General features: G+C 39.5%; 5 protein-coding genes and 1 pseudogene across 6 annotated transcripts; all 6 read right to left on the bottom strand.

The window, feature by feature from the left end:
- Window positions 1–797: 797 nt before the first annotated feature.
- Window positions 798–3553, bottom strand: LOC104746068 (dihydrolipoyl dehydrogenase 2, mitochondrial). The gene is made up of 3 exons (XM_019237299.2): window positions 2988–3553; window positions 1300–2560; window positions 798–1195 (listed from the first exon to the last, which is right to left on the bottom strand). Exons 1-2 carry the CDS (start codon window positions 3258–3260, stop codon window positions 1310–1312), a joined length of 1524 nt encoding a protein of 507 aa, XP_019092844.1. The 5' UTR covers window positions 3261–3553; the 3' UTR covers window positions 798–1195; window positions 1300–1309.
- A 129-nt stretch (window positions 3554–3682) lies between these two features.
- Window positions 3683–5703, bottom strand: LOC104746069 (putative protein phosphatase 2C 43). The gene is made up of 2 exons (XM_010467453.3): window positions 5349–5703; window positions 3683–5006 (listed from the first exon to the last, which is right to left on the bottom strand). The coding sequence occupies exons 1-2, from the start codon at window positions 5643–5645 to the stop codon at window positions 4017–4019; spliced, it is 1287 nt and encodes a 428-aa protein (XP_010465755.2). The 5' UTR covers window positions 5646–5703; the 3' UTR covers window positions 3683–4016.
- A 1124-nt stretch (window positions 5704–6827) lies between these two features.
- On the bottom strand, window positions 6828–9210 carry LOC104746070 (zinc finger BED domain-containing protein RICESLEEPER 2-like; annotated as a pseudogene). Its single transcript, XR_015582765.1, has 2 exons — window positions 9095–9210; window positions 6828–8795 (listed from the first exon to the last, which is right to left on the bottom strand). The product of XR_015582765.1 is annotated as a zinc finger BED domain-containing protein RICESLEEPER 2-like (transcript).
- A 445-nt stretch (window positions 9211–9655) lies between these two features.
- On the bottom strand, window positions 9656–11913 carry LOC104748259 (zinc finger BED domain-containing protein RICESLEEPER 1-like). Its single transcript, XM_087487006.1, has 2 exons — window positions 11802–11913; window positions 9656–11613 (listed from the first exon to the last, which is right to left on the bottom strand). Exons 1-2 carry the CDS (start codon window positions 11815–11817, stop codon window positions 9851–9853), a joined length of 1779 nt encoding a protein of 592 aa, XP_087343132.1. The 5' UTR covers window positions 11818–11913; the 3' UTR covers window positions 9656–9850.
- A 425-nt stretch (window positions 11914–12338) lies between these two features.
- Window positions 12339–14698, bottom strand: LOC104746071 (zinc finger BED domain-containing protein RICESLEEPER 1-like). Its single transcript, XM_010467456.2, has 2 exons — window positions 14613–14698; window positions 12339–14304 (listed from the first exon to the last, which is right to left on the bottom strand). Exons 1-2 carry the CDS (start codon window positions 14620–14622, stop codon window positions 12584–12586), a joined length of 1731 nt encoding a protein of 576 aa, XP_010465758.1. The 5' UTR covers window positions 14623–14698; the 3' UTR covers window positions 12339–12583.
- Window positions 14699–17799: 3101 nt separating this feature from the next.
- LOC147926396 (zinc finger BED domain-containing protein RICESLEEPER 2-like) lies at window positions 17800–19635 on the bottom strand. Its single transcript, XM_087489479.1, has one exon. It carries the CDS (start codon window positions 19633–19635, stop codon window positions 18106–18108), a length of 1530 nt encoding a protein of 509 aa, XP_087345605.1. The 3' UTR covers window positions 17800–18105.
- Between the last annotated feature and the right edge of the window lie 5153 nt (window positions 19636–24788).

A 24788-nucleotide genomic window follows, 5' to 3' on the forward strand; every position in this document is an offset into this window, starting at 1 on the left:
TGCTTAATCTTGGTGTTTGTGTGTTTAATGGAATGTGATCACCCAAATCTGTTTACCCTAATCAATATTGTTGACTCAAAATAATGTGTGAATTAATGTATTTAGGGGGATAATTACAAAATTAACATCTGTCAAAAAAAATTACAATATTAATTTGAGGAGAATATATCTTTCCTAAAAATAATCCACTTTTATTGGATGTGGATAACATAAATATCATCCTTTAAAATCTATGAATTCTTCTTCAGCTAAATCAAAATGGTATTCAATCCACCATTATTCAATTGATAATGAACCTGTCAAAAAAATATCTTGGTTATTAATCATTTCCTTCTTTGAAAAAACTATAATAAAAAATGGTATTTAGGGGGATAATTCTTCTTCAGCTAAATCAAAATGGTATTCAATCCACCATTGTTCCATTGATAATGAACCTGTCAAAAAAATATCTTGGTTATTAATCATTCATTCCGTTCTTTGAAAAAAATATTTTAAAAAAATAAAAACTGAAAAGATTTCAAGACCTTGGGTTATTACGTTAGTGTGCATATAGTACGTATGTATGTTTGTATCTTCGTTTGGGTATTTGTATCCTAATCTAGTCATATCATACAAAAATTCCCAACTCTTAACTACTACACAAGTACATATACGTATGTTTGCATCTTCTTTTGGGTATTTTATCCATACTAGTATTCAACTATCTGTATTTTGAAACCTTTTATGGCAGTGGTAAAATATCTTGAGAGCCATAATACAGAGGAATAAAAGTCGTTAACGTAATAGACTAATCTGGGTGGAGAATAACCGAACCAAGTTTATTAAGTGAAAGCAAATCGAAATCAGAAAATCGAACAAAATCAAATAGTGAACAAAACAAATCATATCGAACTCGGTTTACTCCTTCACCAAAAATCAGCCAACAAAACCAAGCCGAGAGACCACCAAACAAACCGGATTAATCACATTTGGTTCATTGAGCATTTCAAATTATTACTATAGTCGGGCCTAACCCGGAATTGAAAATCTGGAGAAGATTAACGAATAAAAAAGAGTGGTAAAAGTGTATCTTCTTTCAGCTCAATCTCATACCCACCAGAAATTAAAAATCGAATGTTAAACCGATATTAGAAAACTAATCTCGATTTGGCTTGTCGTAGGCGGCTTTACTCCCTTCTCCTACAATCCACATCTCCTAGTATGGGCATCAACACACAAGAAAATATCAAAACCCAAACAAACAAAAAAAACAAGTAAATGAAAAACCGTGAACAGAACCAACTGTAAATTGTGATGTACCTGTGTGTATCTACATGTGAATGGGCTTGTCATAGGTAGCCATGGCAGCTTCCTTGATAGCCTCACTCATGGTGGGATGAGCGTGACAGACTCGAGCAATGTCTTCACTTGATGCATCATAGTTGATCGCTAGAACTGCCTCATGGATCAATTCTCCTGCGTTTGGCGACATAATATGAACTCCCAAGATCTTGTCTGTCTCTTTATCAGCCAAAATCTTGACCATTCCCTCTACTGTGTCTATGGCCTTGGCTCTGCTATTCGCCATGAACGGGAATTTCCCAACATTGTAGCTTACACCCTCTTTCTTCAGCTGCTCCTCGGTTTTTCCCACCGAGGCAACTTCAGGGTGAGTGTAAACAACCCCGGGGACTTTGTCGTAATCCACATGGCCGTGTTTGCCTGCTATAAACTCAACACAAGCAACACCGTCTTCTTCGGCTTTGTGAGCCAGCATTGGTCCTGGAATTACATCTCCAATTGCATAAACGCCTGAAACGTTTGTCGAGAATCTCTCATTCACTAGAATTCTCCCTCCTTTGTCTGTCTCAACTCCGATTTTCTCTAGATCAAGCCCAGATGTGAACGGAGTTCTACCAGCTGAGACGAGGACTATATCAGCTTCAAGAGTGGTCTGCTCTCCACCTTCAGCAGGTTCCACCATGAGTTTCACACCATCTCCAGACGAATCTACGCCAACGACTTTAGTCTTGAGCATGAATTTCATACTTTGCTTCTCTAGTGAACGTTGAAACTGCTTGCGGATTTCACCATCCATTGCTGGTACAATATCCGCTGCAAACTCAACAACCGTGACCTCTGATCCGAGCCGCCCCCATACAGAGCCCATCTCAAGCCCAATATAGCCAGCGCCAATGACAATGAGTTTCTTCGGGATTTCTGTGAGACACAGTGCCCCGGTTGATGATACAATCTTCTTTTCGTCGATGGTGATCCCAGGCAAAGATTTGACATCCGAGCCAGTTGCAACAATGATATGTTTGCCTTTCACAACCGTATTTTCTCCATCGGTAGTGTCCACAGAGACTTCGTTCGGGGACAGAAACTTACCGTATCCCTTCACATAGTTGACCTTGTTCTTCTTAAACAGACTTTCAACTCCACGGGTGAGATTCTTGACGGCTGTGTCTTTCTGAGCCAACATGGCAGGAAGATCTACCTCAACTGAAGAGACCTTAACACCATGTTTAGCAAAAACGTGCTTTGCTTCGTGGTACATATGAGAAGAGTGAAGAAGAGCCTAGTACAAAAGAAAAAAAAGTGGATGCTATGTTAGCTAATGTCAAACAGATTCATCATTGCTTAAAATCAAAGTGAACAAGAGCCTAATCAATCAGAAAATAGTGATTAACATCACCAAGAGAGGATCATGATCCAGCATATGCAACGAGAACAAAATCAAGTAAAGAGATACAACAAATAGTTCCATTTCCATAGAATCAACCACAAACAGGATTTAGAAATACGGTAAAACGACCTCAAACAGATCTGAGTAATGAATAAGTATCATCACAGAATCAGTTCTTAAACCTCGAAACTCAGTCTAACCCTCAGATCGAATCTCAAATGATGATCATCAACAAAGATACACAAGAGACGAAACAAAATCAGAGAAAAAATCTAACGAATCTCGAAGTAAACGAAAATAAAAGGAGTTTCAGAATCACCTTAGAAGGAATACAACCGATGTTAAGACAAGTACCACCGAGAGCACCGCGCTTTTCGATACAGGTAGTCTTGAGACCGAGCTGTGCGGCCTTAATCGCCGCCACGTAACCTCCAGGACCGCCGCCGATGATGACGACGTCGTTTTCATCGGATCCCGACGAAGCGAAGCCGCGAGTGAGGGAGAGAGAGAATCTGAGAGCATCAGTGGGAGAATTAGAGATGTTTCTGGTGAGAAAGTATGCTTTTCTCCTAGCTAAACTCGCCATCGCCATCGTTGTTGTTGTTGTTGTTTTTTTGTTTTCTTCTTCCTCCGTCGAAGTTTCTTAGAGAGAGAGATGGAGACGAGACTTTAGTTTCTTTGAAGAGTCGAATAAAGACGGAATATTAAAAAATTAAAAGGACCTTTTCTCAATTTTCCCATGTTTTATTTAGACTTTTTAATTTTCGTTAATCATATATACTTAGGAGGCATCCAGGAGCAATTATATACCCTCAATAATTCAAAAGGAATACTTAAATTATACACATAAGAGAAAACTGATTACCATATATATGACAACCACCACTACATCAGAATTCAGATTAAGATCTTGATGTGGATGACAAGAGAAGGTTTATCTAATGTTGTAGGAGAGTTCTTAGACTCATAACTCTGATCACAATCATCTCACACAGGTTCTAAGTGTCAAAGTCATGAGGAAGAATCAGTTGATTAACTTTATAACCGGAATAACTTCAATCTTAATTAGTTTTTGTACATAAGTGCTCAATAAACCTACTGGAGAAATAGCCAAACAAACAGATAAAAAATGGCTACTACAACACTTATGAACATTTTGAACAACACAGAGAAGTCTCTCATCTTCTCTTCTTGCCCTCCTTTTATTTCCATCCAATATCAGAGATGAAATGTCATCAAATAATCTTTAGCCTTGCGGAGGGTTGTTATCTCCAAAGACCCATCTCTGTTGCTATAATATATACATTGTTGTCCCCTCCTCAAGACTGCTCAAAAACCTTCATCAGAGTTAGCCTTCTAGCATTGTTTGTAACCGGGATCGGGCTTCATCTGAAACACAGAACCGTATTCTTCTCCGTTGTGGAGCTGGTGATGATGTTAAGCAGATGACCACCACTGTAACGTTATCTGATGTGTCAAGCCTCAAAGCTTCCCTTCCAAGTTCCATAGCGCATCTTCTCGGGTCACCGTGTCTCCTCAGTCCTTGCCTGACAAAAGTAACAGCATACTGGCTTGTCATCACATCCCAAACACCGTCACATCCCATAACCAAGAATTCGTCTTCCTCCGTTAGAATCATCTGTTGAATGTCCGGATCTGAGATCAGAGGTGAGAAAGATCCACCGAGGGGTGAAAACCTCTTTACTGACCAGTCTCCAAGAGCTCTTGTAACAGCAAGGTCACCGTATAGATACTCGCCTTCAAAGTAACCTCCTAAATCCTCTACCCTTCTCCGTTCTGGCTCAAATGTAGATTTATGATCAAATGACATATCAACCGCTTTTCCTTTTCTGCATAGCACAGCACGGCAATCACCAGCGTTAGCTACCATTAAATGTCTTCCAATTACAAGAGCAGTCAAGGCGGTTGTTCCACACGAACTACTAACTATTCTTTCATCTTCCATGGCGAGATCAGCAAGCCTATAAGCTTTCCGGTGAGACTTCTCCAGTTCTTTCAAGAAAAGAGAGTCCACAACCGAAGGAGGATCTCGAAAGACAGCATCTTCAAAGAACAAACTCATTGCATTCTCTTTAATAAACTGTGATGCCTCAGATCCACCATGGCCATCAAACACACCGTAGAAAGCTATAGGCACAGGAAATCTATAGTAGGAAGATCCAAGATGTACTGAAAGGTCGTCTATGCATATGTGTTCATCTTCCATGTACTCTCGGTTGTCACCCTTATCCGCATAACTCCCAGAGCTTATATTTGGTATAAACTCAGTAGCAGGCTCTTCAATAATCGTTGCAGCTGCAGAACAACAACTCTTGACCTGTTTAGAAACAAAAGGTAACATTATAAAAACTTGTTTAGTGTTTAGTTGTTCTTTTCCTTCACAACATCAGAGAATCCACAGAACAGAACAAACATACAAAAAGCTAAATTCTTTACTGAATTCGAATTGGATTTTAACAAGTGAGCAAACCTAAAACAAAGTCAAGTCTATATACATAATTGACCAAGGCGGAATTATCAAAGATTAAGACTTTATCAATCCAGTCTAATCCAATCCTAACTTCGAATTCATTGAAGAATCTAGAATGGCACAGAGTCCTAAAAAAGTAGCAAAATTGAGATAACGAAAAGAGAAAAGAAACAAAACCCAAACACGTACCGATCCTAACAGAGGCGTTTCTTCAGAGCCAGGAATCTCAATACAAACGGAATCATGGATTCTGATTTCGGCAATCTGAAAGCTACTATTACTGGGATCTTTCCCAACGGAGAGATGAGACTTGACGTCGATGACACTGATCTCAGCAGAAGAATCAGAGACCATGTTTTGACTCAGAAGCATCGATTTTGCTTTTGTAATGAACTGACGGACACACCTGATTATGAGATCTTTCCAAAGACAAAGCTGTGTGTAAAGCAGCCATGTTTGGGTCACTGAAGCTTTGCTTGGACGCATTTTAATTTTTTTTCTGATAAAATTATAAAAGAGAAAAACAAATTAGGTTTACATGAATATGTTGAGAATATATATGTGTTTGCTTATATAAATATTATTATCTATTTTTTACCAAAAATTATATATATATATATATATATTATTATCTATTTTTATACACTTTTTTGTAAAACAAAATTATATGATTTGTTGCCAACTGTAATAAACTTATCAATTTATAAGTTTCTAGTAACCCAAAAATATCTCGAATATGTTGAGCATATATATGTGTTTGCTTACATTAATATTGTTATCTATTTTTTATGGTGAAAATAATATTATTATCTATTTTTATACAGTTTTCTAAAATTATTATGATTTTTTGCCACCTGTAATAAACTTATCAATTTTATAAGTTTCTAGTAACCCAAAAATATCTGTGTGTAAATATCTATAAATAGGTGTTTATTTAAATGCATGGAACTCTTGTGTTCACACTGATTTGTCTAACCAAATTTAAATTAAGTGTTAAATACAAAATTAAGGCAAAGATTAATTAGTACTTAACTTGGCTAATGGTGACTGGTGAGCTACACGTGGAAAACATGAGTGCAAGCTTTCAAACTACTTGGCCACCATATTGGTTTCTTTACCTAGTTACACTTACACTTGAACAATGAATACATCATTTTTAGAGAACGTGGCAAAAAAAAATGCAAATACTGTAAAGAGTCAAGAATTTTTCATGTAAAAGGTGGACAAATGATATACATGTAATTAGATTGAAACAATTGTTGTTAACGTCCCTATTTATAGATTGCTAACATCTGTTATTTATACTACTAGTGTAACTAGTCTATTAGATTGCTTGAAGAGAAATAGTATGTTTTTCTAAAATTATATAACAAATAAAACCAACCCATATGTTGAATCAAAAATTATGTAGCCATATACTACTTCTATAGTTCTATTTACAATTCAGATAATCTTGAAGTAACGTTTGCAGAAACCCTGTATTAGTAGTTTATTAAGGTTAAGTAGACTTGTAGTTTGGTATTTGGAGATACAAGACCGAATAAAGCAAATTAAGACTTAATACTTCACTTAAGCATCTTACCTTTCTAATAGTGTCTGTAAACTTTTTTACATCTGTAGATATATTAGTTTGATTATCTTAACATTGTAAAAATATTCAAATTTAAATTAACAAAAACAGTAATTGATATTGAGATATTTCATAAGTACTAATTAAACAAGATAAGTCTTCAAAAAGGATAGTACTAAAAAACAGAGAGATTGAGTTACAAGAAGGCTAAAAAAGCAGTTTAAGTTCTTACTCGTGAGTGATTAGAAGGAACTTCTTACCCATTTTGCCATTATCAATCATCAAAGGCGTAACCAGTTTTTGCTGCACATCATGGCGTTAGTAATTTCGGGTTCCAAGGAGAGAACAAACTTAGGAGGCTCTCTTTTGAACATAACATAAGCATCCCACGATACGGCGCGCGAGATTGGAATGGAAAGAATGTCACGTGCTACTCGGGAGAGGACTGGATACTTTTTCCCCTCTTCTCTCTACCATTCCAGTGTTTTGAAGTCTTTGTTCCACTCCATAACCGGTTCTTTGAGGTAGGAATCAAGCTCTGATTCTTGTAGCTCTCGTGGAGATCCTTCAAACTTGAGATATTCCTGAAACAACACAAAACCCTCATACGCATCAGGCTTCTTCTCTTCCTTGTCCTTTTGTCGTTCTTTTTCTTCTCCTTTATCATCATCTTGTTCTTCCTCTTTTCCTTCATCATCATCTTCTTCTTCTTCATCATCATCTTCTTCTTCAAAATCATAATCTTGCTCTTGCTCTTGCTCTTCTTCTTCTTCTTCTTCTTCTTCTTCTGCGGAGTCAATTGCAGCAACCGGGAATATCGGTTTTTGATAGATATCGTTAGCTGCATAGCGAGCATATAGAATGCGTAAATGGTCCAAAACAGTTTCAGCCTTAGAACCTTCAACATTGACTTCCTTCTTTGAGCAATAAAACTCGAGATACTTCATCTTGAACCGAGGGTCTAATACAGAAGCAGTTGCCAAAACCAGAAACATATTGTTCCAGTACCTATCAAACCTCTTCAATAAATACTTAGCACGGCTGATGAAGTGATCATTATCAGCACTCACAAGCTCCTTGGTTCAACATAAGCTTCAGCTCAGCAAGTAGGTGGAAGAAGACGTTGGATGTCAAATACTCTCCCTTGAAAAGCTCCTTGGACACTTTATAGATGCAACCAACGAGTTTGCAAAAAGTTTCAATCTTAATCCAATCTTCATCAGATGGTTTGTCATAATCATCATACTCCTCGTCCTTTGAGAACTCATCCTCAGATTTCATATCAACAGCTCGTTGCAGATTAGACAAAGTGATGTTCCAATTGGTAGGTGACATACTTCCCCATCCAACCAACATACGCACAACCTCTAGCAGACACCCACTCAAGTCACTATAAAGATCATCAACCATTAACCGGAAAAGGTCAGCGCAACAATAGAGTAGGGAGAACCGTGGGTTGATCTGATTACTCCCTCTCTCTTCAATCCATTTCCTGAAAGGATCTAAAGTCACTTCATCAAAATCCAAGTCAGTAGGCAACAGAAGAGTAGAGACTTTGCTCTCAATCTCGAAACCCTCAACAGCCTCTCTAAAAGGGTAGATATTAACATCTTCAAGGGGTACATTCCGGTCAGTAGTATACCCCAAGATCCATTTCTTCAACTTCCAGTTGTCATCAATGAAATGAGCAGCCAAACAAACGAAATCATCATGCAAAACAGGGTCTGTCCATTCATCGCTAAGAACAAACCATTCATAAGAGAGAGTCAATTGACCTTCAAAACCCTTGAGAAATCTCTTAGCCTTCTCCTTACATTCTTCGTGTATCTCAAGAACTTCTTTTTTGACTTCAGTAACACTAGGAGGAAACTCCGGGTTTAAGCAGTTGATGAACTTGGCAAATCTGGGGCTCTTAATGATATTAGGACTAATCCCATCAGTAATGAACCACTCGGCCATAGCATTGTGAAATGTTTTCTCCTTCTCAGCAAGTGAAGGAAGACTATCACCCGCCACCATCTCTTCATCGACCACAGAGTCGTCCAACTTTAGTTTCTTCCTCATATCTAAAAACCAAAAGCACATACACAAACACATGAGCATGGGAATGACAAAAAAAAACCATATAGAAGCATATATGCAGACATATACAAACACAGATCCATAGATTCACAACCCTAATAAGTAAAATCAAAACAGTGAGAGCGGAACATAACAAACCCTAGAAATTAGGGGTCAAATCCAGTATAAAAAAAAAAAAACAACAATGAGAAGACGATACAAATACATAAATCTATGAGTCAGAGTGTCAGACAAAACATTACCGAAGACACTGAAATAGAAAAAGGGGAGGAGAAATTAGAACCTGAACAAGAGCCGGAGGAAAGATCACCGTTGTCCATACCAACGCTGCTGCTGTTTGGGGGCGACGAGCGGTACAGAGAGAGGATTTAGGGTTTTGCTTGACAGTTCCGATTTCCAATCTAAACCAAATTATTTTCTAAGATATTTTTTATTTACGCGGGAATAATACTAGAACTATTTATCATACGTGGCCTTCTGTTATTGGATCTCTTTTTTTCTTTTCGGGTGTTGACTAGTCGCTGAGCTTAATCGGACGGTTACTAGTATATGATTTGGACGGATGAGATTATTTCACACACACAAACACTTTTTTTTGTTGGTAAGCCTGTTTTAATTTCTCAACCCAATTTTAATCTCTGGTCTAACTAAATAAAGAAGACTAATTTCTATTTTACATGTAAAAAGATTCTATCTATAAACAAAATCCCTTATGTAAATGCAAAAGGGTGATAGACAAAGGTCATCAAGCGTTTGTGTAAAAAAAAACAGTTTGATCATAGAAACTTCAAACGAGGATGAAGCCGTGGGATAATTTATATATATAGCATATAGAAAGAGAGAATTAACAACACTTCACTTAAGCATATTAAATTAATCATCACTGAAAAGGAACATGTTTACTGAATAGAAATGGGAAAATAAAGTACTAAAACGGAAAAGCCAAAGAGATATTGAGTTTCTTCATGACAGCCACAAAAGCAATTTTAAGGTCTTACTAGCTAAGAAAGAAGAAGGAACTTATTACCAAATTTTGCCTCTATTGAAGCAGTCGTAACCATTTTTTGCTACACATCATGGCGTTAGCAACATTGGCTTTCATGGAGACAACAAACTCAGGTGGCTCTCTTTTGTCAGCAGCATAAGCGTCATACGAAGCCGCACGTGAGATTGGTATGGAGAGAATGTCACGGGCTACTCGGGATAGGACTGGATATTTTTGGCTCTCTTCTCTCCACCATTCAAGTGCTTTGAAGTCTTTGTTCCACTCCATAACCGGCTCTTTGAGGTAGGAGTCAAGCTCTGATTCTTGAAGCTCTCCACGAGTTCCTTCAAACTTGAGATATTCTTGAAACAAAACAAAACCCTCGTATGCATCAGGCTTCTTCTCTTCCTTTTCTTTCTCTTCCTTCTCCTTCTCTTCTTTTTCTTTACCTTCTTCTCCTTCGTTGCCATCTTGTTTTTGTTCTCCTTCTCCTTCATCATCATCATATTCGTCTTCTTCTCCTTCATCATAATCTTCTTCTTCATCAATTTCAGAGTCAGAGCAGTCAAATGTACCAACCGAGCATATTGGTTTTTGGCAGATCTCGCTAGCTGCATAGCGAGCAAACAGATTGCTCAAATAGTCCAAAACAGTTTCAGCTTTTGAACCTTCAACATTGACTTCCTTCTTTGAACAGTAAAACTCAAGATACTTCGTCTTGAACCGAGGGTCAAACACAGAAGCAATTGCCAAAACCAGAAACATACTATTCCAGTACTTATCAAACCTCTCCAGTAACTGCTTAGCTTTGCCAAGGAAGTAATCATTATCACCACTTGCAAGCTCTTGGTTCAACATAAGCTTCAACTCAGCAAGAAGGTGGAAGAAAACGTTAGACGTCGAATACTCTCCCTCGAAAAGAACCTTGGCCACTTTATAGATACAACCAGTGAGTTTGCAATAAGTCTCAATCTTAATCCAATCTTCATCAGACGGTTTGTCATAATCATCGTAAATCTCATCCTTAGAGAAAGCATCCTCAGCTTTCATATCAACAGCTTTTTGCAAATGAAACAAAGTCACGTTCCAGTTGGTTGACGAACACCTTCCCCATCCAACCAACATACGCACATCCTCTAGCAACGACGAGCTCAACTCACTAAACACATCATCAACCATTAACCGGAAAAGATCAGAGCAACAATAGAGTAACAAAACCCGTGGATTGAACTGATTCTTCCCTCTCTCTCCAACCCATTTCCTAAAAGGATCCAACGTTTCTTCATCAAAACCCTCACTGTTAGGAAGCAGAAGAGTAGAGACCTTGTTGTCAATCTCAAAATCCTGAACAGCATTCTTGAAAGGGTAAACATAATAACCATCATCCATAGGTATATTCTCGTCAGTAGTAGTAGTGTACCCCAAGATCCATTTCTTCATCTTCCAGTTATCATCAACGAAATGAGCGGTCAAACAGACGAAATCCTCATGCAAAACAGGGCCTTTAACGTAGTTCCTAGCCCAACCATTCCCAAGAATCATCCATTCGTAAGAGAGTGTTAACTGTCCTTCAAAACCTTTGAAAAAACTCTTAGCTTTCTCTTTACATTCCTCGTAGATCTCGAGAATTTCATTCTGGACTTTAGAAACTGTAGGAGGATACTTTGGTTCCATGAAGCTCATAAGCCTTGTAAAAGAAGGGGACTTGATGAAATTAGGATTTAACTCACCACTAATGAACCACTTGGCCATTGCGTTATGAGTTTCTTTCTCCTCATCGACCACAGGACCGTCCAATTTTAGTTTCTTCCTCATATCTAAACACACATAAAAGCAGAGAAATTAAAAGTTAAAACCATTATATATCTATCTATAGCACATTGAACAGTACAAACCCTAGAAAATTAGGGTGAAATCCACATATCTATCGGAGTCCAGACAAAACCTTACTGTAAACACTAGAATGATTATAAAAATAAGAAGAAGAAGAAGAAGAAATTAGAACCTGAAGATGAGTCCATAGCAATGTAGCTGCTGTTTCAGTGTTTGGTGAAAGACGAACGGGTAGAGAGGTGATTTTTTTAGGTTTTAGATTTAGAGAAGATGTGACGGTTCCGATTTTTTTAATTACTAAATATTTCTAAATATTCCATCTTCTTTTCTCGACTACGCGGGAATGGAAACTGGAGCTATTTAAGTACGTGGCTCGCTGTAATTGGATCAGTTCTTTTATTTTCGGAGATTGTTCTGCGTGGCGGTGGATCTGATGGTTGATATTTGAGAATGCACTGAGGTGGACGGATGAGATTATTTTTAATATTGTGTTCGATTTTGTGAGGTTAAACGTTTGTGGGCTTTTTTCAACCCATGATAACAAATAACAACTGGTTGTGATCGGTAACTAATTGTAAATTCCCAATTGTATTCTATAAAAAAATCTCAATATTACCACCATACGTATTAAACGTCAAAAATATTGATATGATGAAGTATGTATGAACCGTGGTTGCATTTATTCTCTCAAAATTTGCAAGACACTCAATTTAATTTAACAAAATTAGATTAAGAAGTTTCATAGTAATCCAACAATATTAAACTACTGAATCGTTTTTTTTCTTTTCAAAACAGCCAAAAAAAAAAAGAACAGAGATATTGAATTGTTACTGATATAGAAATGGCAAACGAAAGTACTAAATAACAGAGATATGAGTTTCATGTAGATAGCAAAAGCATTTAAAAGTTCTTGCTAGTGAAAAGAAAAAAATTCTTACCAGTTCTGACATATCTCTAGAGGCGTAACCATTTTTTGCTGCACATCATCGCGTTAGCAAGTTCTGGTTCCATGGAGAGAACAAACTCAGGTGGCTCTCTTTTGAACACAACATAAGCATCCCACGACGTGGCACACGAAATTGGAATGGAGAGAATGTCACGAGCTACTCGGGAGAGTATTGGATACTTTTGGCTCTCTTCTCTCCACCAGTCCAATGCTTTGAAGTCTTTGTTCCACTCCATAACCGGTTCTTTGAGGTACGAGTCAAGCTCTGATTCATGAAGCTCTCTTGGAGATCCTTCAAACTTGAGATATTCCTGAAACAAAACGAAGTCCTTGTACGCATCAGGCTTCTTCTCTTCTTTTTCCTTCTGTTTATCATCTTTGCCTTCTCTTTCATCATCATCATCTTCTTCTTCTTCCCATTCATCATCATAATCTTCTTCTTCCTCTTTTTCAGAGTCACAGGAGTCAATTGTAGCAACCGAGCATATTGGTTTCCGAGAGATGTTGCTAGCTGCATAGCGAGCATAGAGATTGCTCAAATAGTCCAACACAGTTTCAGCTTTTGAACCTTCAACATTGACTTCCTTCTTTGAGCAGTAAAACTCAAGATACTTTGTCTTGAACCGAGGGTCTAAAACAGAAGCAGTTGCCAAAATCAGAAACATATCATTCCAATACTTATCAAACCTCTCCATTATCTTCTTAGCTTTGCCGATGAAGTAATCACTATCAGCCTTCGCGAGCTCTTGGTTCAACATAAACTTCAGCTCAGCAATAAGGTGAAAGAAGACGTTAGCTGTCGAATACTCTCCCTCGAAAAGCTCCTTTGCCACTTTATAGATACAACCAGCGAGTGTGCAATAAGTTTCAATCTTAATCCAATCTTCATCAGATGGTTTGTCATAGTCATCGTAAACCTCGTCCTTAGAGAATGCATCCTCAGCTTTCAGATCAACACCTTGCTGCAGATGAAACAAAGTGACGTTCCAGTTGGTCGATGAACAACTTCCCCATCCAACCAACATACGCACAACCTCTAGCAGATACCCGCTTAAGCCACTATAAACATCATCAACCATTAACCGGAAAAGATCAGCACAACAATAGAGCAGAGAGACCCGCGGGATGATCTGATTTTTCCCTCTCTCTTCTATCCATTTCCTGAAAGGATCTAAAGTCACTTCATCATAATCCACATCGTTAGGCAGCAGAAGAGCAGAGACCTTGCTCTCAATCTCGAAATCCTGAACAGCATTCCTAAAAGGGTAGATAAAAATATCTTCCATAGGTACTTTCTTATCAGTAGTGTACGCCAAAATCCATTTCTTCATCTTCCAGTTGTCATCAACGAAATGAGCAGTCAAACAGACGAAATCCTCATGCAAAATGGGGCCTTTAATGGAATAACCTCTGGTGTATTCATTCCCAAGAACCATCCATTCATAAGAGAGTGTTACCTGCCCATCAAACTCCTTGAGAAACTTCTTAGCCTTCTCTTTACATTCTTTGTATATCTCGAGAGCTTCCTTCTCGACTTTAGAAGCACTAGGAGGAAAACGAGGATTGAGGTAACTCATAAACTTTGCGAAGGAAGGGATCTTAATTTTATTAGGATTAATCCCAGAGCGAATGAACCACTTGGCTATAGCTTTATGACAAGCTTTCTCCTGCTCCTCGAGTGAAGGCTCCTCATCAGCCATAGAATCGACTAAATCGTTCTTCCTCGTATCTAAAAAAAATGCACAATATTAGAATCTCATTTCACACAAACACATGACCATAGATTAAAAAGAACAAAATTGATAAGCCCTCATAAGAATCGTGTATATAGAGACATAAACATACACATCTGGGTGAATCACAACACTGTAAAGCTAAATCACTATAGTGAGATTGGAACAGAACAAACCCTAAAATTTTGGGGACAAATCCAAAAAAAAACAACAACGAGAGAGAAAACAATACAGAAGCTTTCCGGAGACACTGAAATGAGAAGGAGGAGGAGAAATCAGAAACAAGAGCCGGAGGCGAAATCACCTTTGACCATAGTAACGCTGTTTTGGGGGAGATGAACCGTACGGAGAGAGTGATTTAGGGTTTTTTGGTTTTAATTAGGAACAAGTGACGATTTCGACTCTCACTTCTGATTCTATCTAGGTTCATTTGCGCGGGAATGCTACTGACATACGTGGCACTCTGTCATAAGATCTTCTCAGGACGCGGTGAATCGGACGGTTTAAAATGAATAGAGTGGACGGATGAGATTATTTCGAGTATCATAAGTCTCGATTTTGTGAAAAAGTGGTTTCAATTTCTTTCTAAGTCATTAGTGTATGGAAAAGTGAATATTTACATTTGGTTTAATACGAGATAATGTAAAATTTTCTATAAACAGCTACAAAATCCCAATTATGGTTTTGGATTTGGTGACGACAAAGCATGTACACTATGTTGAATTTGCAAACAATTACTATGGAGTATGAACATCGTCTTTGTCTATAACATATGTGGTCTTTAATGTGAGAAAACAAAAAAAGTAGTTAAATCAAAGAAACTTCAAATGTAACGTTACAACTAATATGAAGTGGGACTTGAGAATTTTGATTAATCAAAACAAGGTTCTCAGTTACTGTTGAAATGGAAAACGGACTTAATGAATGAAAAAGAAGTACTAGACATAAGAGTTTCACACAAAGGCCAAAACAATTTATTTTGCCGTGTTCAAAGTTGTGACCAGCTTTTGCAGCACATGATGGCGTTCACTAGTTTGGGTTTCATGGAGACAACAAATTCTGGACACTCTCTTCTGTCAGCAACATAAGCCTCATACCAAGTGGCACGTGAGATTGGTATGGAGAGAATGTCACGAGCTACTCGGGAGAGGAGTGGATACTTTTGGCTCTCTTGTTTCCACCATGCCAGTGCTTGGAAGTCTTTGTTCCACTCCATAACTGGCTCTTTGAGATAGGAATCGAGTTCTGATTCACCAAACTCTCTTGAAGATCCTTTAAACTTGAGAAACTCTTGAAAGAAAGCAAAATCCTTGTATGCGCCAGTCTTCTTCTCTTCCTTTTCCTTGTGTTCTTTTTCTTCACCTTCCTCTTCCCCACATTCTTCATCACCATCCTCTTCCCAAGATTCTTCATCATCCTCTTCTTCTTCTTCTTCCTCTTCCCCACATTCTTCACCACTTTCCACTTGCCAGTCTTCTTCATCACTATCTTCTTCTTCACTTTCTTCTTCTTCATCTGAGCTATAGAATACTGAGTCAGCTTTACCATCTAGACTTTTTGTTTCTGTAGGAACACCACTAGCTGAACTATAGCGAGCATATAGATTACGTAAGTTGTCCAAAACAGTTTCAGCTTTTGAACCTTCCTCATCCACTTCATTTTTTGAGCAGTAAAACTCAAGATACTTCATCTTGAAACGAGGGTCTAAAACAGAAGCAGTTGCCAAAACCAGGAACATATCATTCCAGTACTTATCAAACCTCTCCAATATATCCTTTGCTTTGCTGAGGAAGTAATCATTATCACCGTTCTTAAGCTCTTCCTTTAGCATATACTTCAACTCCGCAAGAAGGTAGAAGTAAACATTAGATGTTGAATACCATCCCTCAAAAAGTTCTTTTGCCACTTTATAAATGCAACCAGCAAGTTTGCAAAAAGTCCTAATCATTATCCATTCCTCATCAGATGGTAAGTCATATCCCTCGTAATACTCATCCTCAGTAAACACTTTCTTATCTTCCATATCTAAAGCTCCTTGCAGATTACCTAAAGAGACATTCCAGTTGGTTGATGTCAACTTCCCCCAACCAACCAACACCCTAATCTCCTCAAGCAACAAGTCCATACCGTCAAACACATCACCAGCCATCAACCTGAAAAGATCAGCGCAACAATAGATGCGAAAGAAGTAAGGATCAATCTGATTCTTCCCTCTTTTCTCTACCCATTTCCTAAAACCATAAAACTTCTTATGACCAAGATCACTATAGTTAGACACTAGAAGAGAAGAGACCTTGTTCTCAATCTCATAATCCACAAGAACGTTCTTGATTCTGTATAGAGAAACTTTCTCGCCGCGTTTAAACTCGATAGGATAGTACCCTAAGATCAATTTCCCCACCTTGAATGTATGATCAAAATGGACACTCATACAAACGAAATCCTTATGCGGACCATGTCTACCTATGTAATAATTGGAATGATTGTACCATTCATCATCATGAGTGACCAGATCATAAGAGATGGTTAGTTTCCCATCAAAACCTTGGAGATATTTCTTGACTTTGTCTTTACGTTCTTTGTGTATATTCAGAACTTGTTTCTCGAGTTGAGATGATGAAACACCGAAGAAAGGGTTTATAAAGGAGCGAGGGCTTAAACGAGGGTTACGAATGAATAACTTGGCCAAATCTCTCAGACGCTTTTGCTCTTTCTCTGCCTCCTCCTTTGTCGGAATTTGCTCTTTCTCCGTTTTTTGTTTCTTCCTCACATCTGAAAATGCAGATTCAGAAACTGAAACCAAGAAGAAACACACTAGAAATTAAGTGTTCAAGCGTAGTACCTGAACGGGATGCGAAATCGCCGTGTTCCATCGAAGCGTTTGCGGGAGAGAGAAATGTTAGGGTTTTTGGATTTGGGGATGATTTGCCTCTTTTTGCTACTACTTTGTTAGATGATTTAGGCGGGATCAGTAGTGGAGCTGATTCATTCATGTGCTACGTGGCGTTTCATTATTGGCTTCTTTTTATGTCGATTGTGTTTTTCTTATGCAGTTACAAACATTGTATTCGAGTAAGATCACTACACCATTCACCAGCATCAGATATCAAAACTCAAAAGTACTTAAAAGGAGAATTCAGCTACTACTATGTTTATATCAAAACTCTGCAAGACTTCAATAAAGCAATTTCGAACATATATAGGAGCTTTTACAAGTTGCTATCTCATAAAAAAACATCACCAACCTTCTTAGCTTTTGTTTTCGGTATTCATATGCACACACATATTGTATTTCTGTAAAGAAAAAAAAAATCCAAGGATATATGTAGCTCACTAAGCATTCATTCATAAACAATGCGAGTAAGATCAGCAATATGTACTTTCAAAAGTGAATGATGAACAAAAAACAAAAATCTCAAAGAAAATTCAGCTACTCTGTTTAACTTAACAGAATCAGCCCTATTTTATAATTGGCATAGTAAAAATTATAGTTTGGTGATGACAAAGCATATGTACTATGCTGAAGACATTACTACGAACGTCGTCTTTGTTTATAACATATGTGGTCTTAATGTGAGAAAAGAAGAAGAAAATAGGTAGATCAAAGAAACTCCAAATGTAACGTTACAACTAATAATAAAGTGGACTTGAGAAATTTCATTTAGTTAAACAAGGTTCTCAAATCTCAATGTTTTCTGATGTTGAACTGGAAAACGGACTTAATGAAAAAGAAGCAGATATACAAGGAGTTTCTCACCAAGGCCAAAGCACTTTTTGTTGTTACAAATTTTGCCGTGTCAAAGCTGTGACCAGCTTTTGCTGCACATCATGGCGTTCACAAGTCTGGCCTTCATGGAGACAACAAATTCTGGACACTCTCTTCTGTCAGCAACATAAGCATCCCACGATGTGGCACATGATATTGGAATGGAGAGAATGTCACGAGCTACTCGAAAGAGTATTGGATACTTTTGGCTCTCTTTTTTCCACCATTCCAGTGCTTTGAAGTCTTTGTTCCACTCCATTACCGGTTCTTTGAGGTAGGAATCGAGTTCCGATTCACCAAACTCTCTTGAAGATCCTTCAAACTTGAGAAACTCTTGAAAGAAAGCAAAATCCTCGTATGTATCAAGCTTCTTCTCTTCCTTGACCTTATGTTCTAATTCTTCCCCACATTCTTCATCATTTTCTTCTTCTTCTTCTTCTTCTGAGCTATAGAAAACTGAGTCAACTGTAGTATCCAGACATTCTGTTAGTGGACGGATACCACTAGCTGCATAGTGAGCATATAGATTGCGTACAAAGTCCAAAACAGTTTCAACTTTTGAACCTTCATCATTAACTTCGTTCTTTGAGCAGTAAAACTCAAGATACTTCATCTTGAAACGAGGGTCTAAAACAGAAGCCGTTGCCAAAACAAGGAACATATCATTCCAATACTTATCAAACCTCTTCAATATCTCTGTAGCTTTGCTAAGGAAGTGATCGTTATCAGCAGTGGCAAGCTCTTGGTTCAACATAAACTTCAGCTCCGCAAGAAGGTGAAAGTAGACATTAGATGTCGAATAACCTCCTTCGAAAAGCTCCTTTGCCACTTTATAAATGCAACCAGCAAGTTTGCAAAAAGTTCTAATCATTTCCCAGTCTTCATCACATGGTAAGTCATATCCCTCGTAATAACCATCCTCAACAAATACTCTCTTATCTTCCATATCTAACGCTTCTTGCAGATTACGCAAAGAGACGTTCCAGTTGGTTGGTGTCAGCTTACCCCAACCAACCAATACCCTGATCTCCTCAAGCAGCAAGTCCATATTGTCAAACACATCACCAGCCATCAACCTGAAAAGATCAGCACAACAGTAGATGCGGAAGAAGCAAGGATCAATCTGATTCTTCCCTCTCTTCTCTACCCATTTCCTGAAACCATCAAACTCCTTATGACCAAGATCATCATAGTTAGGTACTAGAAGAGCAGAGACCTTGTTCTCAATCTCATAATCCACAAGAACAGTCTTGATTCTGTAAACAGCAACTTTCTCGCCGCGTGCATACTCGGTAGGATAGTACCCCAAGATCCATTTCCCCACCTTACACTTATTATGATCAACGAAATGGGCACTCATACAAACGAAATCCATGTGCCAAAGAGAACCATCTTCAGAATAACTGTGATATTCATCATCATAAGCTAAAAGATCATAAGAGATGGTTAGTTTCCCATCAAAATCTTTGAGAAATTTCTTGACCATCTCTTTACGCTCTTTGTGTATCTTCAGAACTTCTTTTTCGAGTTGATAAACACCAAAAGGCAAGAACGGTCCCATATACCGCACAAAGGAGTTAGGGCTTAAACGAGAAGTAGTAATGAGCCACTGTGCCGTACCTCTCAGAAATTTTTGATCTTTCTCCGCCTGTGTAGGGATTCGACTAGCCACCACAGTCTCCAAACTTAGTTTCTTCTTAACATCTAAAAATGCAGATCAAGATAACATTACACATTGAGAGGCTTTTTGAGGTACTAGATGTAGAATGTGAAACTTAAGTATATTGATAGAGAGATTACAACTATATATAGTGAGGTAAGAGTAGGGCAACTAGGGATTACTAATGTACATAAATACCCTTATACACATATTAAACATTCTATACACATTCTCTACACACCCCCTCAAGATGGAGGGACCTTGGTGACTCCAATCTTGGAACATGCATGAAGAAACTGTCCCCGTGGAAGTGGCTTTGTCAAAGCATCAGCAAGCTGATCCTTGGTCGAGACATGAGAAACCTTCAGTGCACCAGTCTGTACCTGTCCACGAACAAAATGATAGTCTAAGGCAATATGTTTCATTCTAGAGTGAAAAACTGGATTCGCACTCAAGTAAGTGGCACCGACATTGTCGCAATAGATGACCGGAGTCGTAGGGATGTGGATACGCAACTCAGTGAGAAGATTGCAAATCCAACGAATTTCAGCAGAGGCATTAGCAATGGCTCTATACTCCGCTTCCGTTGAAGACCGAGCCACCCCTGTTTGTTTCTTTGAAGACCATGAAACCGCATGGTTACCTAGGTAGATAACATAGGCATTTGTGGAAACATAATCATCTGCATCGCCAGCCCAATCTGCATCAGAAAAAGCCTTGAGCACAGGAGCATTGGTGGAAGATAAGAGAACTCCATGCGTCATTGTACCGGCAAGGTAACGAAGGACACGTTTGGCCGCTTGCCAGTGATCGGTTGTAGGACTGTGCATAAATTGAGAAAGACGGTTAACAGCGTATGATATGTCTGGTCGCGTGAACGCAAGGTACTGGAGGCTGCCAACAACCATACGAAAATCAGACGCATCAGCTAATGGAGTACCAGAAGTTTTAAGGAGTTTAGGGGAAACAGCCATCGGCGTGGAAACACTCTTGGAGTCCACCATATTTGTTTTGTGCAACAGATCTAAGATGTACTTCCGCTGCATTAAGTGAAGACCACTCTTGGTTCTTGTTACCTCGATTCCTAGAAAGTAGCTGATATCTCCCTGATCTTTTAGCGAGAACCGCGCTCCAAGACAGTCAATCATTCTAGCAACAGCAGTGGAGTCATTACCAGTAACGATAATATCATCAACATATACCAACATGTAAAGTAGAGTCGGACCACGACTATACACAGACAGAGAAGCATCAGCATAACTGTTCTGAAAACCTGATTGAAGAAGGAAGTTACGGAGTTCTATATACCAGGAACGTGGCGCCTGTTTGAGGCCATAGATTGCCTTCCGAAGCTTACACACATAATCGGGTCTGTCTTTATCAACAAACCCAGGCGCCTTCCGAAGCTTACACACATAATCGGGTCTGTCTTTATCAACAAACCCAGGCGGCTGATCCATATATACCTCATCTTCTAGAGTTCCTTGTAAGAAGGCTTGATTGACAGCCAGTTGCTATATCGGCCAGCAATGACTCGCAGCATGACCAAGTACAGTGCGGATTGTGACAGCCTTAACAACAAGGCTAAAAGTTTCTTTGTAATCAAGACCATACGTTTGATGATATCCTTTGGCGACCAAGCGAGCTTTATATTTATCCAAGTCACCCGAAGGTAGAATTTTGGTTTTATAGACCCATCTGCAGCCGACAACATTTTGCGTTGGTGAACGAGGAACAAGATCCCACGTGCGCTTCTCTAACTGTCCGTTATATTCCTCTGACATCGCACCACGCCATCGATCATCTGCAAGAGCTTGACGATAGGTGCGTGGCTCTGGGGCAAACGCCCTGCGACGTGTAATGGCAAGGCTATACTTGGTGTTTGGCTTGTGAATGTGATTCTTCCCTCTTGTTGTCATCGGATGAAGGTTTGGTGGTGGATTTTGATTTTGAATCTGATTTTGAGGTATGGGTGGATTTGGGAGGGGAATCGGAGCAGGCGCTGGTGGTGAATTGGGTTGTGGTGGAGGAGACGGAGAGGGAGCTGGAGAGTTGTCCGACGAGGGACTCGGCGAAGCGGTGGTTGACGGAGACAACGATGAGTTTGTTCGCGGAGAGACATTGGGACCAATTGGCAATAGTGGGTGTGGACCAGTGGGCCTTTGGGAAGGTGGCTGAATAACAGAATTCAGGTGGGCTGAGCCAGTGGGCCTTTCAATGGTAGTTGAATTTGTGAGATTGGGAGGATGAAAATGGGCTTCGCCAGTGGGCCTTTGATGGATTAAAGAAGAAGAGGAAGAAGGTCGAGTTGAGAGAGAAGGCAATACATGAGCGGTGGTCGACAATTGAGGCGGCGCCGGAGCCGGAGACGGAGCAGGGCGGTGAAGGACGTCGTCGGGGGGCACTGCAGGCATGACAACTTCAGAAATCGGGATGACTGATGTGAGCGGCGAGTTTGTGATGGAGATCGACGAGGCTGAGTCGGCTGGTTACAGCGAGGAGATGATCGGTGAGGAACGAAACGGAAAGAAGGACTCATTGAACTGAACATGCCGAGAAACATAGAGTCGACGAGTGGAGACATGAAAACAGAGGTAAGCACTCTGACTCAATGAATAACCAACAAAGACACAAGAGAGTGATCGAGGATCCAGCTTATGCTTTGCATAGGGGCGTAACCATGGGTAACACTCACAATCGAAGACCCTCAGCTTGTTATAATTAGGAGCAAGACTAAAGAGCTTGGTGTATGGATTTTGATGATCAAGAACTGCTGTGGGAAGTCGATTAATCAGATAGACCGCAGTTGCGAATGCAAAAGGCCAATACGCCTTGGGGAGAGCTGATTGAGAGAGAAGACACAAGCCTGTTTCAACAATGTGACGATGCTTCCTCTCTGAAATGCCATTGTGTTCTGGGATGTGAGGCGGCGATGTAAGATGGGAAATGCCACTTTGTTGAAGATAAGAACGTAAAGCCAGATACTCACCACCATTGTCTGATTAAAGTGTTTGGATAGGTGTTTGGAAATGTTTCTCAACAAGAGTTTTAAAGGTAACAAAGATTTCTCTGACTTGGGATTTCTGTTTGAGGGGGTAAAACCATGTATATCTAGTATAATGATCAACAAAGATTAAATAGTATTAGGAATTGTCAAATGCAGTAATTGGAGATGTCCATACATCTGAAAACACATATTGAAGAGGCTTGACTGAGACAATCGATGTTTGAGCAAAAGAAAGCTTGTGACTTTTATTAATGTGGCAATCTGAACAAAAGGAATTTGAAGTAGAAGTAGAAGCAAGAGGAAGAGATAAGGTTATAACAAGCTTATGTAAGATAGGTGGTGAGGGATGGCCAAGTCTAGAATGCCAGGAAGCTAAAGTCGTTTTGGAACTCGGAGACGCAAAAAGAGCAGTAGCTTGGGAAGGCGTGACTGGCCACTCATACAACTCATTATTGGTTCTGCCTTGAAGAAGCGGTGCCCCCGAACGAAGATCCTTCACCTGAAAGTGAGCAGGAGCAAATTCAACAGTCACTTGATTAGCATTACAGAGTCAATAAACTGATATAAGATTTTTGTGTAAATCAGGCACATAAAGGACTTTGTGAATTTGCAAATCACGTGAAAGAGAAGGTAAGATGGAAGAACCAGTATGTGATATGGGGAGAGGAGAACCATCTCCAATGATCACATCATCACCTCCAGAATATGGTTGATGGACTGAAAGCCTTGCTAAATCATTGGTCATGTGATGGGTGGCACCAGTATCCAAGACCCAAGGATCACTACCATACGGTGAGGAGCCACCAATGGCAAGGTTGGCACGAGGCTGCCATGGGGTGAAAGGACTAGACGACGAGGAGGCCGGAGCAGTGTTGCGATGCGGAATCTGAGGACAGCGGCGTGCAGAGTGACCTTGAACATGACAGTATTGACATTTCCCAAGGTAAGGGCGAGAGTTACGTTGGTTGGAGGTGTTGTTGTTGGACTGCCATTGGGGTTGAGATGCAGGATTGTAGTTGTTCCTGTTGTTGTTGCGAGACGAGTTGTTGGAACGGGAAGAGGGATTGTTACGGTGAGTAACAACATTGGCTGTCACAGGGAGCGAGGGAGACACTGCTTTGGCAAGGAGCTTGGCTTCATGATTGAGGAGATGCTCATGGACGTATGCAATGGAAGGAGCAACATCTTTGCTGGCAACTTGGTCAACAATAGGACGGTATTCGTCGGGAAGCCCATCGAGAATCTGCTCAATCTTGTCATCATGGACCATAGGTGCTTCCAAACTGGCCAGAGTATCAAACTTGGTGATAAGAGTGCGCATGTATTCATCAATGGTTGTGTTACCTTTGTGTAAGACCTTAAGTTGGTCCTTCAGTTGGCGAATGTGTCCACGACTCGGTTTTGCATAGATCTCGGCCAGGGTAGACCAGATCTCCGCAGCAACGGTAGTTTAAGAGAGTGTTGGCTGACCACTGAGAGAGATGGAGCCTAGAAGAGCACTGTAGAGCAGCTGATATTGACGCTGCCACAGGAGGAAGGCTGGGTTCGGGGTGTTAGCACCATTGGTGGTGACCGTCAGGGGAGGTTTCTCAACAGATCCATCGAGATGGCCAATAAGACCATAGCCAGCAACAAGAGATCGCACTTGAAGTTTCCACATGAGAAAATTTGTATCCGTCAGTTTGGTAACGTTCGTCATGTTGACATGAAGAAGATGTTGATTGTTGACAGGGATGACGTCGGTCATTGGAGGCTGAGTAGGGTTGCCGTTCTCGGTAGACATGACAATAGAGGGAAAAGGAGAAAAATTTAGAAAATTTGTATTTAGGTATTAGAATCGTGGCTGTGATACCATGTAGAATGTGAAACTTAAGTATATTGATAGAGAGATTACAACTATATATAGTGAGGTAAGAGTAGGGCAACTAGGGATTACTAATGTACATAAATACCCTTATACACATATTAAACATTCTATACACATTCTCTACACTAGAAAAACTAATATCAAAATAAACGGAGGCCTAGCAATTAAGGAAGAAGAAAC

Source organism: Camelina sativa, chromosome 15 (assembly GCF_030686135.1).
Source record: "Camelina sativa cultivar CO46 ecotype springtype chromosome 15, ASM3068613v1".
Classification (NCBI taxonomy): Eukaryota; Viridiplantae; Streptophyta; class Magnoliopsida; order Brassicales; family Brassicaceae; genus Camelina; species Camelina sativa.

Excerpts from the sequence above, each read along its gene's own strand:
- LOC104746068 (XM_019237299.2), bottom strand. The coding sequence starts at position 3,260 with ATGGCGATGGCGAGTTTAGCTAGGAGAAAAGCATACTTTCTCACCAGA. Across the intron at positions 2,561-2,987 it reads TCGGTTGTATTCCTTCTAAG|GCTCTTCTTCACTCTTCTCA; the intron begins GTGATTCTGAAA and ends CTTTTGTACTAG.
- LOC104746069 (XM_010467453.3), bottom strand. The coding sequence starts at position 5,645 with ATGCGTCCAAGCAAAGCTTCAGTGACCCAAACATGGCTGCTTTACACA. Across the intron at positions 5,007-5,348 it reads AAACGCCTCTGTTAGGATCG|GTCAAGAGTTGTTGTTCTGC; the intron begins GTACGTGTTTGG and ends GTTTCTAAACAG.
- LOC147926396 (XM_087489479.1), bottom strand. The coding sequence starts at position 19,635 with ATGGGACCGTTCTTGCCTTTTGGTGTTTATCAACTCGAAAAAGAAGTT.